This window comes from Sylvia atricapilla, chromosome 17 (assembly GCF_009819655.1).
Source record: "Sylvia atricapilla isolate bSylAtr1 chromosome 17, bSylAtr1.pri, whole genome shotgun sequence".
Classification (NCBI taxonomy): domain Eukaryota; kingdom Metazoa; phylum Chordata; class Aves; order Passeriformes; family Sylviidae; genus Sylvia; species Sylvia atricapilla.
The window spans coordinates 1,273,712-1,292,537 of NC_089156.1; the positions used below are offsets into that span (position 1 = coordinate 1,273,712).

General features: G+C 63.1%; 2 protein-coding genes across 4 annotated transcripts; both read left to right on the forward strand.

Moving 5' to 3' along the window:
- The first annotated feature begins 991 nt into the window (after positions 1-991).
- Positions 992-11,962, forward strand: TBC1D10A (TBC1 domain family member 10A). The gene is made up of 9 exons (XM_066331126.1): positions 992-1,265; positions 4,408-4,507; positions 7,598-7,705; positions 7,851-7,957; positions 8,489-8,603; positions 8,817-8,882; positions 9,855-10,044; positions 10,318-10,472; positions 10,665-11,962. Exons 1-9 carry the CDS (start codon positions 1,066-1,068, stop codon positions 11,055-11,057), a joined length of 1,434 nt encoding a protein of 477 aa, XP_066187223.1. The 5' UTR covers positions 992-1,065; the 3' UTR covers positions 11,058-11,962.
- A 1,292-nt stretch (positions 11,963-13,254) lies between these two features.
- On the forward strand, positions 13,255-18,618 carry CASTOR1 (cytosolic arginine sensor for mTORC1 subunit 1). Of its 3 annotated transcripts, none has more exons than XM_066331129.1 (9): positions 13,255-13,411; positions 13,509-13,579; positions 15,777-15,970; positions 16,072-16,204; positions 16,669-16,792; positions 17,338-17,451; positions 17,539-17,621; positions 17,743-17,833; positions 17,919-18,618. In XM_066331129.1, exons 1-9 carry the CDS (start codon positions 13,299-13,301, stop codon positions 18,049-18,051), a joined length of 1,056 nt encoding a protein of 351 aa, XP_066187226.1. In that variant the 5' UTR covers positions 13,255-13,298; the 3' UTR covers positions 18,052-18,618. The 3 variants fall into 3 exon arrangements, with proteins under 3 accessions (XP_066187226.1, XP_066187224.1, XP_066187225.1); XM_066331127.1 differs by having other exon boundaries at positions 13,257-13,411; positions 17,335-17,451; positions 17,743-17,837; XM_066331128.1 differs by having other exon boundaries at positions 13,257-13,411; positions 17,743-17,837.
- Positions 18,619-18,826: the final 208 nt, after the last annotated feature.

Sequence of the window (18,826 nt, forward strand, 5' to 3'; positions counted from 1 at the left end):
CCCCCCCGTTCTGTGCTGTAGGAGGAAGGAAATGGAGAGCTGGGCTCTCAAGAAGTGTCTGGAGGTGGGATGGACCTGCCCCTGGAAGGCTTCACCTGGGACAGGTCCCAGCACATCCCAGTCTCCTGCAGATCCTTTGGTGTTTATTTTTGGGAGAGCCAGGCTGGTTTTACCTGTCTGAGGTGCTGTGGATGGGTTGGGGTGATGCAGCAGTGGTCTGGCTATGGGATCTGCAGGGCAGGGATGGCTTTGGAGAGGGAAACAAATCCCACCACTGCCCTGTCCTGGTGTACACCCCAGTGCTTCCCAGCACAACCCTCCTGCAGTCCCAGTATCCAGCCTTTCTGGAATGCCAGTGCCATCCCAGCACAGCCCCACCGTGGCTCAATCTGGTCCCATACAGCCCCCTTAAAGGTGCCAGTACAGCTCTGCTATGGCCCATACTGTTCCCAGTATAGCTCATTTTATCTCACACTGGTCCCAGTACAGCCCCATTATGTCTCATCCACATCCCAGAACAGCTGTCTTATATCTCATATAGAACCCAGTATAGCGTGTTATGGCCCGTACTGGGCCCAGCACAGCTCATTATGGCTCATACTGGCCCCAAAAGAGCTCGTTATAGCTCATGGAGAACATATTACAGCCCCTTTCTATCTCGTACTGGTCCCAGTCCATCCCGTTATGTCTCATAATGGTTTCAGTCCACTCCGTTATGTCTCGTACTGGTCGCAGTACAGCCCCATTATGTCCCGTACTGGCCCCAGTCCATCCCGTTATGTCTCGTACTGGTCCCAGCAGCTCCCACCCCAGCGCTGCCCCACTGCCGGCGCACGGAGCCCCGCCCCTCACCGACACCCGCCGGCACTTGACGGACAGCTCCCCCCGTCCTCTCGACCAATCAGCTCCGGGGGCGGACTCTCCTTTCCGCAATCCTGGAGGCTGATTGGCCGAGTTCCTGCTCCCGCCCAATGGCAGTGCAGAGGGGGGCGTGGCCGGGGCGGGGCGTGGCCGCCGCCGTGTCCCGGCATGGCGGAGCGGCCGCGCCGCCGCTGAGGCGCCGCCATGGCCAAGAGCCGCGGGGGCGGCGGGCCCAGCTCGCCCGGCGGGCGCAGCCTGGCGGGCACCCGCGAGAGCCTCGCCGACACTGGCGGCGATGAGCTTAGTTCGCTCGGCTCCGACTCTGAGATCAACGGCGGCGGCCCCGAGGAGCGGCGCGTCGATAAGTTCGGCTTCATCGTGGGCAGCCGCGGCGCCGAGGGGACGTGAGTGGGGGCCGTGAGGGGGGCCCGGGGCCGTGGCTGTGACGGGCCGGGGGGGGACTGGGGCGCCGAGGCGCAGAGGAGCCGCCCCGGGCCCGGCCCAGTCCGCTCCGGCCGCTCGGCCCCCGCAGGGCCGGGCCTGGGGCTGGGCCGGGCCGGCCGCGGCTCTCCCCGCCCCGGGGGGTTTGTCTCCGCCGCCCCCGGGACGGGCGCGGGGCCGCCCGGGACCGCTGTCAGGCATCGTTCGTGCCCGCGGCGGAGGCCGCAGCGGCCGGGATGTGAACAAGGGAGTAAGGATGGCAGACCTGCGGGAGCTTCTGTCTGGAGAAGAGGAGGCTCCCAGCAGAGCTTAGAGCCCCTTCTAGTGCAAAAAGGGGCTGCAAGGGAAGCTGGACTCCTGACTTTGGACAAGGACCTGGAATGACAGGATAAGGAGAAATGGTTTCCTTCTGTCCGAGGACAGGGTAGATGGGATATTGGGGAGAAGTCGTTTCCTGTGAGGGTGATGAGGCCCTGGCACAGGGTGCCCCCAGAGAAGCTGTGGCTGTCCCTGAATCCCTGGAAGTGTCCAAGGCCAGGCTGGACAGGGCTTGGAACTGCCTGGGATAGTGGAAGGTGTCCCTTCCCATGGCAGGGAGTGGCACTAGATAAGCTTTAAGATGCCTTCCACCCCAAACCATTCCATGATGTTTTGATGGCTCTATGAAGATCCCTAAAAACTGTTCCAGCTCTCCCATCTTCCTCTGAAGAGGAGGAATGGCTGCAAAGTGGTGTCCACGCCATTTGGGATCTGGGAGCTGCCAGCACACCGAGGTCACTGTCTGGTCAGCTCCAGGCGCTGATTCCAGTGGACTTTTGGCCTCTGTCAAGCCAAGGAGGCCAGGCTGTGGTGTCGTGCCGAGGACTCCTTGTTGGTAGTGCTGGCAAAGGTGCCGTGGTCACCGGCTCTGCAGAGGAAACCCTTGGAGGAAGTGAGGCTAACCCGAGGCGCTGGGCCCCAGGGCGGTGCTGACACCCAGGAATGTGCTGTTGCTGTCAAGCTGGTTCGGCAGCGTGTTTGGTGTTTGCCTTCCTGGCCCTGCTTTCACAGCAACGCCCAGAGAAAGTCCGGATGGCAGTGGGGACAGCGCGTGGCAGCCAGCTCTTCTCCTGCTGGGACATCGCCTGGGGCGAGCTCTGGCTTTTGCCCACCTGGCTGCTCTGGTACCAGCTGTGCCTCAGTTTCCCTGTCTGTGAGGAGCAGAGTTCATCCCCCATAGCCTGTGGGTGTTCCTGGGTGGGTCTGGGGGTGAAAAGGTGCTGGAGGTTGGAATGTTGGTGCTGGGCAAGGTGCATCACTCCGGGTGATAAACCTTGTCCCTCGGCACTGTGGGAGTGGTGTGAGCTCTCCTTCCCATGGTGCTGCATCCTGTCCTGGCCACACACCACATTTAGGGAACACTTGTCCTGGCTGTCGTTCCTGTGGCTGTCCCTGGGGTAGGTGTCCCTGGCCCTGCAGTGAGCAGCAGCAACTCTGGATGAAGGTCGTGGTGCTGGAGGCTGGTGGCTGCTCCCAAGGGTGCTGACAGTGTGGTGGCTGCAGTCACTGGGGACTGAGCCACCTGCAGCACCCCACAGATGTGCTGGGGCCCAGTCGTGTCCTGCTCAAGGGGTTTACTGGCTCACTGTCTGTTTAGGAGCAGATGAAGGGGAATACACGACCTCCTGCTGTGTCTGGCGGAATTGGGATTGTCTTGCAGGGAGGGGAAGCGCAGGAAGGGCACGCAGGGTATCCCAGCATCCAGGGAGGGTCTGAGGGCACTGCAAAGGGCCGAGCTGTGGGGCTGTCACCTACAGTGTGGATGCAGAGAAGTGCATTCCTGGCATAGGGCATCCTGTCACTTCCCCGCCTGGAGTGCCCCCACCCTCCCGCCTGGGCCATATGCAGTGCAGCCGGTCCTCGCTCCCTGCCCGCTGCCAAGCAGCCATCAGCTGAGAACAGCTTCCAGTCTGTGCTGGCAGGGCTCCAGCCGGCCCACAGCCAGCTCCTGTATCCAGCGTCCCGCGCTCCCGAGCTTCCCACGCCTCGCGCTGCCTCCATCCCCGTGCCGGGCTGGGGAGCTGCCGACCATGCCTGGCCGTGCTGGGCAGGGTGGGGAGCCAAGCAAAGCAGATCCTTTGGGAGCGGGTTTGCTCTCAGAACAATCGCGCTCGCCTCGTCCGACCCGCTGCGGTGGGTGGGACTCGGCGGGGAAGGGCTGGGCAGGGCGCAGGGCAGTGCTGCCAGCTGGATGCAGCCCTGGACTCGCCGTGCCGCTCGCTTTCCGGCTCAGAATGTGGAGAGAGGAGGCAGGGCCTGCGTGTCCTGTAGTGGGGCTGGCTGCTGGAGGATGCTCAGCGCCAGGCCGCTGTCCTCGGGTCCTCAGGAAGGATCTGACTCTTCCTGAGATTAGCGTGGCCACAGGACAGTGTGGAGCAGAGACTGGGAAGGCCTTGAGTCTTCACTGATGGCTTGAAGGAGTGTCTGCTCTCCTTGGGTGTCCCTGCCTGGGCCTGTCTGAGCTGCCTGTCACCCATCTCTGCGCTGATGTGGTACCATGGGGGGTTAGAGGCTGTGGTGCCGGCTTCAGCATCTCAGCAGCATCCCCCCTGCCTCAGCAGGGTTAAATTGGATTCCCTGGCTAGGCTGAGCCGTTTCTGGAAAACACTCCCCTCCCTCCTAAAGGACCCTGGTCCGGGCTCGGTGCCAGGCCTGGAGCAGTGCCAGGCATTGGGAGCACAGTGTGGCTGGAGCTGTGTGGATGACATGATGCTTATGGCCCCGGCTCTCTCCATGTACTGCCAGTCCCTGCCACAGGGATCAGATCTTGCTCATCCCTCACCTTCCTGGCATGTCCCTGGGGATGCTGCAGCACGTGGTGTGTGCAGTGCAGGCTGCTCCGGAGGGGTTTGAGCTGCTGTGCTGGTGCAGTGACTTCACTCACGAGTGGCAAGTGCTTCCGGCAGCTGCTGAAACGCCGGTGCTGCCGAGCATGTCCTGAGCCCTGCGCCTTGAGGGGTGCAGCCACCTGCCATAGGGGGCACCCAGGGTGCCCGGGAGGCCAGGGGGCTCAGCACCATACAGAGGGCCAGGCACCCACTGACCCTCCTCCTCCCGGTCCCACAGGCTGGAGGAGGTGCCCTTGGAGGTGCTCCGGCAGCGAGAGTCCAAGTGGCTGGATATGCTCAACAACTGGGACAAGTGGATGGCCAAGAAACACAAGAAGGTAAGTTACATCTGTGTCCCCTCTGGGAGGTGGCAGCCAGACACAGCGGTGTCCCTTTGGGGCAGCCTGGTGTGACTGATTTCCCTCCCTGTATGCCTTTGGATGATGCTGTTGGCTTGAATGGGCTGTTCATTCCCTTTGTAAACTGGAGCTTGGGGGGGCTGAGTCGTCCCAAGCCAGCCCACTTCTGCCTTCAACTCCTTTCCCTGTCGGGCTGGAGCCTGCCTAGGGCTTCTTTGGCTGCCTGCAGGCAGCCATGGGAATTGTTTGCTCATGGAAACTTCTGTTCTGAGTGTCTTGCAAACCAAAAAAAGCTCCATGTAGGAAATGTTTGAGCCTGATGCGCGTGACACTGGTCTGCAAACTGGGGTTCCTGGGAGACTCCTGGTGTGCTGGCTCCATGGCTTACTTTGCTGGTGCTCCTTGATCCCCTGAGCCTGCAGATGAGGTGGGAATTGGGATGCAGCAAGTCCAGGGCTGCTGCTGTGTGTCTGCTGGGAGCAGTGAGGCTGCTGGCATGGGACAGCAGTGCCAGAGAGTGTCCGAAGGGCCTTCTCCTCCTCCCCACGCTGGCAGAGTCTCCTGGCACCCCTCAGCATGCCCAGAGTGCAGTCCCTAGTCAGTGCCTGGTGAACGACACCAGAATCCCTCATCTGTTTCTTGGCTGCTCTTAAAGGAATTCTGAGAGTTTTCTGGGCCACGGCATGCAGGCACTTTGTTCCATGGGCAATTTCTGCCACTCTCCAGCCGTGTGCCACAGGGTGCCCTCCAGGATGGGGTGAGTGCTCCAGCAGCTCTGCGCCTACCACAGCAGCTTCCTTGTGCTTGGTCCAAGCCTCTTGGAGTCTCCACGGGGCTGATGTGCTGTATAGTCTGTCCTGCAGCAAAAATCCATGCCTGAGGCTTTGGAGAGGCTGCTCCAGATTGCTGCTCTGTGACTGGATCCCTGGGGCTGCTCAGGGAAGGCTGCCAGGCCTGGCCTTGGATGCTGTCAACTATCCTTGGTCTGGCAGGAGCCTGCTTGGTGCAGGTCCCTGCTGCTCTGGGGGAGCTTCCTGAGCCTCTGAAAAACCCCAGTACTTTCCTGGCTGCCTCACCAGGGTTGGCAGGCAGCCCAGGGATCCCTGGGCCAGCTCCTGCCGGGCTTGCTCACACCTGCACCACTCCAGCATCCCAAAACTCTCCCTGCCTGGCCCCGATCCCAGGGGAGCCTGACCCCATATCCTTCATGGTGCTGAGCCATGCCAGCACCGTGTGCTGCAAGGAGGGCAGAAATAGGTGGGCAGCTCCCACTGCTCTCCCAGCGTGGGCAGCACTCTGACTTCACCTTGTTTTCAGCATCCCTCAGCCCAGATACACTCCCAGTCCCTGGAGGATCACAGTGGGATCGTGGGGTGATGGCAGGAGCCCATGTGAGACCAAGGGGAGAAGCTGCTTGGGCCCAGCCAAACCAAAACCCAGCGAGGCGGTTTCCTTCCTGCAGGAAGGGGAGCTGGCTGGAAATGGGAGCTCTCAGCAGCCATGGAGCTGCCCACAGCAGCCCTGGGCATCATCCACTGTGTTTCCTGCCAGCACAAAGGGACCATGTAAACAACCAGTGAGGGAGCAGCAAACCCCCTGGGGAGGTGATGGTACTGTGCTTGGAAACAACCACCTGCTCCCCAGTTCCTCCAGCAAACAGTGAAACACAGCCCCGGGCAGGCAGGAGAGGCCTGGGGAAGATTTGGGAGCTGCTGACCACTGCTCTCAGAGCCCTGGAACAGTTGGCATATGTGCCATCTGAGCAGGGACATGAGGAGTGGAGGCTGTGCTGGGGTTTTTCAGGGTATTGTAGGGGGTAACTGTGCTGAAAGCACCAGGCTTGTGGGGCCTACCTTGCTGCATGCCCTGGCTGAGGACTGTGGGGAGAAGATCACATACGGATGTGGAACTGCTGGAGCAAGTCCACAGGAGGCCATGGAGGCTCCAAGGGCTGGAGCCCCTCTGCTCTGGAGCCAGGCTGGGAGAGCTGGGGGTGCTCACCTGGAGAGGAGAAGGCTCCAGGGAGAGCTCAGAGCCCCTTCCAGGGCCTAAAGGGGCTCCAGGAGAGCTGGAGAGGGACTGGGGACAAGGGCTGGAGGGACAGGACACAGGGAATGGCTTCCCACTGCCAGAGGGCAGGGCTGGATGGGATATTGGGCAGGAATTGTTCCCTGGCAGGGTGGGCAGGCCCTGGCACAGGGTGCCCAGAGCAGCTGTGGCTGCCCCTGGATCCCTGGCAGTTGGACGGGGCTTGGAGCAGCCTGGGATAGTGGGAGGTGACCCTGCCCATGGAATGAGATGATCTTTAATGTCCCTGCCAACCTAAACCATTCCATCATTCTGTGATTTGGAGCTGCCCACTGTGATGAGGAGTTGGAGTGGGATTTGGGGGCTCTGTTTTGGTCCCTGCTGGTGCAGGTGACACCAGAGCTAAGCTGGCTCAGCTCCCCACACAGGGTAGGCACTGACTGCCTCGCCTGGACTTTGGTCCTGGCTGGTGCCCAGAGCCAAGGAAACCAGGGGCACAGGAAACTGTGGGCATGGAGCTGGCCCCAGGGGCCTCAGGATCTGGCCATGCATGGAGATAGGACCAGACCTGCCCTTCTGCCCACGATAGGCAGGTGGAAAGGCTGAAACACTTTTCAGGGTGCACATCCCTGCTTTCCATGTCCCCGTGGGGGAGTGGGGGGCTGGACTGGGGCTGGGGAGCCTTCACTGTGTTCTCAGTGTTTCCCATGTGGACAGAGCCACCTGCTTCCCACCTTGGCTCCAATGTTTGCTTTTCCAGCTCCCAGCAGGATCTGGCTTTGAGGCAGTGCCAGGCTTGTTTGGAGCTGTTTGCAAGCCACAAAGCCTCTGCTGGGCTTCTGGCAGCTCCCCCATGCTGCTGGTGCAGCCTTGACTGGCATTCCTGCATCCCAGGAGCTCAGGGACAATTTTGCTTGTTTGAGAAGCAGCAGGAGACCAGCCTGTGGCCGTGGTGCTGGCCTGGCTCCCACCTTGCCGCAGGAGTCTCTTTGTTTCCCAGTGCTCCGTGATTTTCCCGTGACGGTTGTGTCTGTCCCTCAGATCCGGTTGCGGTGCCAGAAGGGGATCCCGCCCTCGCTGCGGGGCCGTGCCTGGCAGTACCTCTCTGGGAGCAAGGTCAAGCTGGAGCAGAACATGGGCAAGTTTGATGTGAGTCCTGCCAGGGACACTGCTGTACCACCAGGGAGGGGACAGTGCTGGGGTGGCTCCTGCTCGGGCTTGGGTGTATGTTGGGATTTCAGACACCTTGTGAGGGTGTCAAGGATGTTGCTCACCCCAATCTTTCCCTGTCCAGGAGCTGGACCTCCTCACAGGAGATCCGAAGTGGCTGGATGTGATCGAGCGGGATCTCCACCGGCAGTTCCCCTTCCATGAGATGTTTGTCTCACGTGGAGGCCATGGGTATGTGGAACTACTGTGTGTCCAGCCCTCAGCAGCCGTGGATGGGGTGGGCACTGTCTATCCCAGCTCATGGAGCCACACTCATGTCCCCAGTGTCCTCTCCATTCCTCCAACATTCCCACGGTCACAGAGCATCCACTGACTGAAAACAGGATGGCTCAGACACCCAGTGGGGTGGGAATTGCCATGGCGGGAGGGCAGAGGGAGCAGGTGGCAGCCTGCAGCCTCTGTTTCACCAGGAAAATGCTGCTCCCAAATGTGTTGGGGAGCATCTGTGCCCCTGTGCTTGCAGCTGGGTCCCTGCCTGTCTGTGGCTCGCTCTGGGCCGGATGGTTGTCTCCATGCCTCCCTTCCCAGATCCAGGCAGGATCTGCCCTCTGTGGGCCGAGCTTCCCAGAGCTCTGGGTTTGTGTGGCAAAGGGATGCCTGCCGGGGACTGAGCCAGGCTCACCATGCCGGGGATGCACGGGGAAGGCTGCAGGGCCACAGCCGTGCCCTGTGCCCAGCTGTGCGTGCCGGGTGTCTCCGCAGGCAGCAGGACCTGTTCCGGGTGCTGAAGGCGTACACGCTGTACCGCCCGGAGGAGGGCTACTGCCAGGCCCAGGCGCCCATCGCCGCCGTCCTGCTCATGCACATGCCAGCCGAGGTACGGGCACGCGGCTCGGGGGACAGAGCTGCCACCTCCTCGACGCTGTGGGGCCCTTTGGGGGTGCTGATGAGTGGAGTGCCCGCCTCAGGGCCACTCACGGTGCCCCGGGGGTGCTCTGCTGCTTCCCACCCACTCCCGTGGTCCCTGGGAGCAGGGAGTGGGCTGCAGGGATGTCTTCTGGGTGCTCACCTGCTGTCCCTTGGCTTGCAGCAAGCGTTCTGGTGCCTGGTGCAGATCTGTGAGAAGTACCTCCCCGGCTACTACAGCGAGAAACTGGTGAGTAAAGGGCTCATGGTGCTTTCAGCAGTGGCAGGGACCTGCAAAGTCCTGCACGTGGGTTGGCGCAACCGCCAGGATCAATCCGGGCTGGGGCTGAAGGGATCAGGAGCAGCCCTGGGGAGAAGGACTCAGGGATGCTGGTTGGTGAGGGTTGGCCATCCCCTGGCCATATGTCCTGGGCTGATTCTCCAGCGTGGGCAGCAGGGGAGGGGGGATTCTGCCACTCTGCCCCACTCAGGTGAGATCCCACCTACAGACCTGCACCAGCCCTGGGGTCCCAGGAAGGGACCTGGAGCTGCTGGAGCCAACCATGAAACCATGGAGCTGCTCTGACAGTGGAGCCCTCTGCTCTGGAGCCAGGCTGGGAGTGCTCACCTGGAGAAGGCTCCAGGGAAACCTCACAGCCCCTTCCAGGGCCTAAAGGGGCTCCAGGAGAGCTGGAGAGGGACTTGGGACAAGGGATGGAGGGGCAGAACAAGGGGTAATGGCTTCCCAGTGCCAGAGGGCAGGGATGGACGCAATATTGGAAAAAGAATCTTCCCTGTGAGGGTGATGAGGCCCTGGCAGAGGTTGCCCAGAGCAGTTGTTGCCACCCTGTCCCTGGAGTGTTTCAGGCCAGGTTAGGCAGTGGAAGGTGCCACATGGCTATGGAGTGGAATGAGTGAGTTTTAAGGTCCCTTCCAACCCAAATCATTCCGCAATTCTGCATCTCCAGGCCAAAAACTTGTCCAGCTCCTCACCCAGGGGAAAGAAGGGATCTGGGGAGGTTCTGGGTATTCCTACAGTCTCGCTGTTGTTGTGTAGTTCCCAGAATCATTCCACATTCAGGGTTGGGGGGCCTCTGTTGCATCCATGGGACACTGCTCTCATATCAGGTGTAGAGGGTTGGCTGCCCCTGCTGGCGCCAGGCACTGGGGGCTGATCCCAGGGCTGGGGTATTCACTGGGGTGCTGGTCCTTGTCCCTGCAGGAAGCCATCCAGCTGGATGGACAGATCCTCTTCTCACTGCTGCACAAGGTCTCCCCTGTGGCCTACAAGCACCTGAGCAAGCAGAAGATCGACCCCATCCTGTACATGACGGAGTGGTTCATGTGCGCCTTCTCCCGCACGCTGCCCTGGAGCTCCGTCCTGCGTGTCTGGGACATGTTCTTCTGTGAAGGTAGGAGCTCCCCACCCTCCTCCTCCTCCTCCTGGGGTGACTGCACTCCCCACAGCCATGGGACCTGTAGCAGGGCAGGTTTGGGGCAGCCACATGCCTGGGGTGGAGATGGGCTGTTTTCTTGAGGGTTAGGAGGCATGTACATCCCAAATTCACTCTCTTGCATGTCCTGTTACTGGGACTGGGATCTGCTGCCCCACAGCATTTGAGGGACATGGTGGTAGTGTCACGCTGTCCTGCCTGGTACTCACTGCCTCACATCTCCTCTTGCAGGAGTGAAGATCATCTTCCGAGTGGGCCTGGTGCTGCTGAAACACACCCTGGGCTCCTCGGACAAGCTCAAATCCTGTCAGGGCCAGTATGAGACCATGGAGAGGCTGAGGGCCCTCAGCCCCAAAATCATGCAAGAGGCCTTCCTGGTGCAGGAGGTGAGGTGCTGGGGACGGTCTGGGGGCCCAGTGCTACCCAGCTGGCCAGTACTGCCAGACTGGGCTGTCCTTGGGTGGGCAGAGCATGGGGAGCAGCCCCCTAAAAGCTTGGTTAGCACTGTCCTCTGCCCTGAGGGGGATCCCACACCCAGCCCCCTGGCGCTGTTGCTGATGGCACAAGTGTCCCCGTAGGTCATCGAGCTGCCGGTGACGGAGCGTCAGATCGAGCGGGAGCACCTGATCCAGCTGAAGAAGTGGCGGGAGACGCACGGGGAGCTGCAGTGCAAGTCCCCCCCGCGCCTGCACGGCGCCAAGGCCATCAGCGAGGCGGAGCCCGCGCCGCGCAAGGCGCTGGAACCCGTCCCCTCCATCATCGTCTCCCCCGGGCCCGCCCCCGTGCCCAAGGCCCGCAAGAGCAAGGAGAAGAGCCGGGAAAAGGGCTCGGCCAGTCCTGCCAACGGCCCCGGGGCCGAGGGCAACGGGGCGCCCGGCACGACCCGGGAGCTGCTGCACCCCCAGGTCTCCCCCCACCACCAATCCAAGGAGAGCCTGAGCTCCCGGGAGAGCGAGGACACGTACTTGTAGGGCCCGGCCCACACCCCGGGCGGCCGGGCTCAGCGGGGCTGCGCACGGACCCGGGCGCGAGGACACCCAGGGGGACCCCTGGCACCCGGCGCTGGGGGCTCTGAGCTGGAGGGATGGGACAAGGGGGCCGTGCGGCTCCGTGAGAACAGCGTGGCCCTCTCTGGGCATCCGTGGGGCTTGGCCAGGTGTGGTGACCAAAGGGGACACCGTGGGTCTGCGCTGGGTGCCCACCCCGCAGGGTGCTGGCACCACGAGCGGTGGGAGCCCCCGGGCAGGGGGTGGCTGAGCCACCCGACCTCCCTCCCCACGCTGGGGGACTGGGCTGCCCCTCGGGCCCTTCTCCCCGTCCCAGAGCCCCTTGACCCATCGCCCCCCGTGTCCCTCCTGTAGCCCCCACCCTGTGCCAGCCGGGCAGCCCCAGCCCTGGTTCCCGAGCACTTGGCGCAGGGCACTGGGGGTACGCGAGGAGCCGGGGCGCCCCTTGCCCCCCTCTCATCTAGTGAGGATATATCAAGCTGTAGCCCTATATGTAGTACCCAACTTACCTACTCACTGAGCCTATTTATTATTCCTCCCAGGCAGGACAGGGACCGAGGCAGGATGCGCTAGAGGCAGCGGGATTTGATGCCGAGTTTTGGGGCTAAAGCCCCCCCCATCCCATCCCCAAGCTCCCCACAGCTCAGGGGGAGTGTTTACCCTGCCAGGGCTCACCCCACCACTGCCACCCCCCCCAGGCCCCAGTGCAGGTGAGACGGGGTGGGTGAGCAGCAGCCAGGTGCTCCCTGGTTTGTGGGGTCCCCTCTGCCCCCTCTGCCCTCCCCGAGGGCGGGTGGTGGGTTTGTAAAATAAAGCGGGAAAAGCAGTTTTGTACAAAGGGGTCAATAAAGCAAGTGTGTAAAGGCGCAGCCGTGGCTCCCTCCTCTTTTGGCCTGGGATGGGGGTGGAGGGTGGCAGGAGGCAAGGGTGTCACCTTCCATTTGCTGTACCAGTACCGGCTTTGGGGGACACCCTGACCTGGACCCAACCCATGGTTCTCTGTCCCTGGGGAGCACTCCCTGCATCCCATTTACACTGGACACTGACCCTGGCATGCACCCTTCCCTTGGTCCCATCTCCCCTGGCTGCCCTTGTCCTGGGAGGCAGGTGTTGAGCAGTGTCCTGGGAAGGGCCATGCTGCTGTCACTGCTCTGTCACTGCTCTGTCACCACAGAGGGTGGCCCAGCCCCGCTGTCACACCCAGCCTTGCGGCTGCCCGTTTGAAGTGGGATGGGAGGAGGCTGAGACATGCCCCAGCTTGTGATAGTGGTGGCTGCCAGGCCTTGGTGGGTGCCATGGGCTGCACTCCCAGCACGCAGGCCTTTTCCTTCTCCCACTGTCACAGCTCCTGTGGCTTAACAGAGCCAGGGGACCCCTAATTAATCCCATGACACTCAGAGCTCAGCTTCCCATCCTACGATGGTGCTCAGGGCCATCTTTCTCCTGCTTCCTACAGGCAGGAATTCTGCCCAAACCCCCATTCCTCCCTCCAGAAACCCCTTTCTCCAAGGGTGGCCCTGGTTTGGTGAATCCTTGCTTCCAGGCCTGGTGTTGGGGCTGAGCATGTGGGACCCGGTTGGGTGCTGGGGTAGAGTGGGGTTGGAAGAGGCTCCCGGAGGGTCTCCCTTGGTTGGACACCCTGGGCTGTTGAATTGAGGCTGGTTCGGGCATCCCCAGGGCTGCAGTTTGGGGGTACCCTAGGACTCTGAGCTGAAGCTGCTCCAGGTACCCCGGGGCGCTGAATTTGGGCCGGTTTGGGCACCATGGAGCTCTGTATTGAGGCTGGTTCCGAGGCTCGGGTGCGGCTATCCCGGGTCTCCAGTGCAGGCACCCTGGGGCTCTGAACTGCGGCCGCTCTTGGAGCTCCGGGCCCGGGTCGTTGCCTTTCTCGGGGTGCCGGGCGGTGCCCGGGTTGTCCCGGGGCGGTGCTGGTCTGGGCTGGGGCCAGGCAGGCGGTCACAGGGCGGTCCCAGCGAGATGCAGAGCGTTCCCGGATCGGTCCCTGGGCGATGAGGGCGGGCACGGGGCGTTGACGAAGCGATGCGGGGCGGTTCCGGAGCGGTCCCGGGGCGGTTCCGGGCCGGTGCGAGGCGGTGCCGGGGCGGTGCTGGGCCAGTCCCGGGGCGCTGCGGGGCGGTTCCGGGGCGGTCCCGTGTCCGCCCTTATAGCGGCGGCGGCGGCGGTTCCCGGGGCGGCGCGGCCGCCATGGACCTGCACATCCTGGAGCACCGGGTGCGGGTGCTGAGCCTGGCCCGTCGCGGGCTCTGGCTCTACACCCACCCGCTGCTCAAGCTGCTCTTCCTGCCCCAGCGCTGCCGGTACCGGCCTTTCTCCCCCCACTACCCTCCTCTTCTTCCCCCGGCCCCGGGGAGACGGCGACGGGTTTGGGATTAGCAGCACCGATTTCTTCTTCAGATGCAAGTTCTTCAGCCTGACGGAGACTCCCGAGGACTACACGGTCATGCTGGACGAGGAGGGCTTCAAAGGTACGGAGCGGTGACCTCCCGGCGGGGCGGGCTGGCACCGCGGGCCGTCCGCAGCCGGCTCCACGCCCGGGCCGCAGGGAGCGAGTCCCGGCTTGTGCTTGGCTCCCTCGGAACGTGCCCGTCCCGTGCCCTCGGCGCCTGCGCCGGGGATGTACCGGCTTGCCCGGCTGGGGCTCTCCCGGCGTGGCTGCCCTCGCTCCGACGGCTCCTCCCGGGCACAGCCGCCACCCGGCTGGTGGCACCAGGCTGCGCGGAGAGCAGCCCGAAGGCCGGGTGCCCCCGGCAGGGCCAGAGACCTCCCGAGATGCCCGCGGGCAGCGCTCCAGCCTCTGGCAGCACTGTCATCATTCTCGTGTCCAATTTCATCCCGTCCCTCCGCCCGCCGAGCGCCAACTGGAGCTTTTGGCAGAGGAGGGAACAGCACAGGCCCAGGCGGGCATGGGTGAGCCCTGTCCGGCAGCAGAGTCCAGCTTTTAGGGTGTCCTGGTGAGGTTTGATCCCTTCCAAGCCAGTCCCACTCCCAGGGGTGTGCCATTTGGTGACGTCCCCAGCGCTGGTGACCCGGCCCGTGCCGTGCATCACCCTCACCGCCGGTCCTGCCGGGGGTACCGGCCCAACGGGCTGAGCCAGAGGGTCCGGATCCCGGCCCGGCTTCCCACGCCCAAACCTTCCTGCCGGAGCCGGGCGCAGCGGATCCTTGGCCGTGACCCAAGGAACAAGGGTCAGCGCTCCGGCCACGGGCACTCACGGCCGGGTCGCAGGCTCACCTCCTTTTGCTGTGGAACGGGACCGCGTCCCGGGCTCTCCCCGCTCTCAGAGCCAGAGCTGTTCCCCATGTATTGTTTTATTTCGGGGCTGCGGACAAATGTTCCTCAGTCCCGAGGGGAGGGCGGGAAGTGCTGAACAATGGTCCTGCGGCCCCGCAGTGCCCCGTGAACCCCCCTTGGCTGGGGGGCTGCCAGTGGCCCCCCGCTGCTGGGCTGGAAGGGGACCCCCAGCAGAGGAGAGCTGCACCCTCCCCTTCCCCTGGGGATCAGGATTAAGCCCTGGGGTGGGTGACACAGGGACGGCGGGGTCCCCTTGCATTTAGCCTTGCCCAGGGTGGTGTTGAAAAGCAATTAAACACTGAGCTCTGGGACAGGTCCCCATGTCCCGGAGTCCCTCTCCCGCCCCTCTGTTCCCAGCACTGGGCCCTGGGCTGGAGCCGAGGCTGTTCTGGCGCTTCCTGTGCAGGAACAGGCGCTGGGAACACCCGCCGAGGCTCTGGATCCGGCCCCGCTCCCGCCCTGCCCCGGGCCGAGTTTGGGAGCGGGGTACAGAGCCTGTCCCCTGATGGGGTCCCCCTCAGCGGGTGCTGGACCCTCCCCATGCGACCTGCCCTCCACCACTGGTGTGGTGAGTTTGGGGTCTCAGCTGGCCTTGGGCACTGGGTGCCCACCGAAAGGCTGCAGGCTTGTGTGATCTCCCGTGGAAGCTACTCCCACCTCTGCTGGATGGGAGGAGTGGATTGGAGACCCCTTGGGTGCCCTGGCCCGTCTCTTGCTGGAAGGGATGCCCAGAGCAGAGGGGGCAGCCTGCCCGAGTCCTGGGGTGCCCCAGCAGTGCCAGCCCCTCTCCTGGGCAGGAACAGCTGGCATATGCCCACCCTGCCAACACCAGCAGGTTTTTGGGACGCAGCTGTGGCCCTCTCCACCAGGCTGGCACCGGGTGCTGGGACCCCCAGGACAGTGGGATGACCCTCCCCTTGTCCCTTCCAGTGCCCTTTGTGCATCCCTGAGCATCCCCAGCTGGGCTGGGGGCTCCTGGGGGACAAAGGATGAGCTGGGCAGCCCCAGGGCCCTGGTGGCTGGGTTTTGGGGTGCAATGCCAACAGCTCCATGCACCCAGCCTGGGGTGCTGGCACAGGGAGTAGAGACACATCTTGGGATTTGGGGGGGCTGTAGCCTTGGCCCCCCTCGTCCCTATGGCCAAATCCCAGTGTGGAGCAGCTGAGCCCTCTCTGGCTCATTCCACCTGTGGATGGGGCTCATCTGCACCCCCAAACCTGTGTCCCCACACCTGGGGCTGATCCTGTCTTGGGTCTGCTCATCACCCAGGGGACAGCGTGACATGCAGTGCTGCAGATGGCACCGGCTCTGTGTCCGGCTGTGCCGAGCCCTGTGGTGCCACCTGCCTCCATGTCCCTTGTCCCTCGCAGAGCTGCCACCCTCGGAGTTCATGCAGGTGGCAGATTCCACGTGGCTGGTGCTCAACGTCGTGTCCAACGGGCGGGAGCCACCCGGCTGCCAGGCCACCGGTGTCACCAAGATCGCGCGGTCGGTCATCGCGCCGCTGGCCGAGCACCACGTCTCGGTGCTGATGCTCTCCACGTACCAGACCGACTTCATCCTGGTGAGTGACGGCACGAGGGCGCCTGGCTGGCTGTCCAAGGGCCCCTCTGTGCCCTGCAGGAGGGGTGGCAGTGCGGGTGCTCACGCTGTGCCCTGGGCCAGGTGCGAGAGCGGGACCTGCCCGTGGTGATCCACACGCTGGCCGGGGAGTTTGACATCTACAAGGAGGAGGGTGGCGAGTGTGTCCCTGTCACCAGTGATGATGTGAGCAACGGCTTCCTCAAGCCCAAGCCATGTGAGTGACACCGGACTCTGTGTCCCCTGGGGCCACTCAGTCCCGTCCAGGTGTTCCAGCTACAGCTGGTGGGTACCCATATCCTTGAGGGGCCTCCAGGGCCACCCTGTCCCAGGGCTACCCAGTCCCCACCGAAATGATCCAGTTCCCACCAGTGGAACCCACATCCTGGGGGACCCCCAAGGTCACCCAGGATCACCCAAGTCCCTGCAAAGGTGTTCCTGCTGCCACCAGTGGTATTTAGGTATTTGGGGGACCCCACCAAATGTTCCCACTGGAGATGCCCATCTGGGGACACTCAGGCCCACCCTGTCCCCACCGAGATGCTGCAGTATCCACATCCTTTGGGACTCCCGGGCCACCCTTCTGCTCCCTAAGAGACTCTGGGCGGTGGCCACGGGGTGGCACTGCGGGACTGTCCCCGAGCTGTCCCCAGGCCTGACGCGCGGCCGTTCCCCTGCCAGCTGCCAGCCCCATGCTGCACCCGGTGCAGAGCCCCCAGACCCGCTTCTGTGTCCTGACGGTGGCCCCTGACACGCTGCCCGCCATCGCCACCATGCTCATCGACGTCCTCTTCTACTCCCACAGGTGAATCCTGGGGATGGGGACATGGGGGTGGCCTCTTGCCTGGTGCCACCTGAACTGCGGTGACATTGGTCCCAGCCAATGGTGCCAGTGGGTTTTCAGACTCTGGGTGTGTTTTCCAAACTGGTTTTGCCTTCCCGGGAGCTGCACTGTGAGGGGTAGGAACCCCGAGGTGACACAAGGGGCAAAGCCACCCCAAATCCCAGGGGGGAGACTGTAAAGCAGGAGAGGGATGGGTTTGGAAAAGGCAGTGGGGATGGTGCTGGGAGGAGGGAATGCTCCTGGTCGGTCCTCCCGTGTCCTCTGGGGTGGGGTCCCTTCTGGTGGCATGCTCCTGCTCCAGAGTGACCGTGGCCTTTTGAGAATGCCCCAAAACTTGTGTCATCTGTGAGCTGCAGACCCTGTGGGGACCACCTGCTCCTGTCCCCTCTTCTTCCACCCTGCAGCACCCCAGCATGATGCTCAGACACCCAGTGCCACCACCAAGCCCTCCTCCTCCCCATTTTGGGGCTTGTGACCCCTCTCTGTGTCCCCTTCCCCCTCAGCAGCCCCCCGTGGGATGCAGGCACTGGCAGCCAGGACCTCGACTCCATCACCTTCTTTTCCTTCTCCCTCATCGAGGGCTACATCTCCATCGTGATGGATGCTGAGACCCAGAAGCGGTAGGTGCCATCCCTGGGCTGTCTGTCCCTCTGTCCCTGGCTCTGGGGACTCAGGGAGGGAGTGACACTTGGCTTCATCCCCTTCAGCTTCCCCAGTGACCTCCTGCTGACCAGCTCGACAGGGGAGCTGTGGCGGATGGTGCGGATTGGGGGACAGCCCCTTGGTTTCGGTGAGTGTGGCCGTGGTGGCCGTGTCCCCTCTTGTGCCACTGCCACCTAGGGGTGCTCTGAGGCACTGCTGTCCCCATATGTCCCCATGGCAGGGGTCTGAGACCTCCTTTTCCCCCCCAGACGAGTGTGGCATTGTGGCACAGATCGCGGAGCCGCTGGCGGCCGCCGACATCTCGGCCTATTACATCAGCACCTTCAACTTTGATCACGCCTTGGTGAGCCCCTGGCCCTCCCCGGGGACCTCTGCCCACCCCGGGGTGTCCCCTGAGGCTGACACCCCCTCTGTCCCCCGGCAGGTCCCCGAGGAGGGCATCGCCGAGGTCATCCAGCTGCTGCAGCAGCGGCAGGAGAGTGGCAGATAGCGGCCGGCTGTCCCCACCTGACTGTCCCAGCGTGGTGTCTCCCCTCCTCCCCACCCCTGTTCATTAATTTTTAATTTTAATGATTTCCCAGCACGGCACAGAGCGGGCACAACATTGCTCCCTCTGTGCTGGGGATGTGGTGGCTTTGGGGACACTGTGGCCTTGTGGCAGTGGGCACTGGCCCACAGGAGACGGGTGTATTGCCATGCTGTGTGTGCCATCCTCTCCCTCTAGCCTGGCCTGTGTGGGGTGGGTGGCCCAGGACGGTGCCCAGGGAGAGGGCATGTGTCCAGGTGGAGGGGATGCAGTGGGGACATGCCAAAGAGCAGTGAAGTGCCACCGTGGTGCTATAGGGGACAGCCTGGGGCAGATGGGATGTGTCTTCTTGAGAAGGGAGGTGTGGGCACGATGCTCAGGGACACCCCTGGACCGGCCCAACGGAGGGGAGAGCATTCCTGGAACTGGGGTTACTCCTGGCACCCCAAAAAATCTCCAAGGGGGCAGTGGGGGGGCTCTGATTCACCACCAGCCCTGGCTGTCGCTTGTCATGGAGGGGTGACAGTGGCACACAGCCCTTCACAAGTTGTATTTTCACATAGTTTTTGATAAGTCAATAAAATTCTTATTATTTGTATTTCTGTGTAGCCCAGGGGGGTTGCCCCTGTGCTGGTAGCAGAGGCTGGCATGGGACAGGGGGCAGAGTCCCGCTGTGAGTGACTGGGACAAGGCCACTTTCTCTGCTCCGTGTTTGAGGTGAAAAAATGGGTTAAAGCTGCGGCCCTGGGGAAAGCCAGGCCCACATTTGTGCCCTGGCCCACACTGGGTCAGGCTGCGGGGGAACT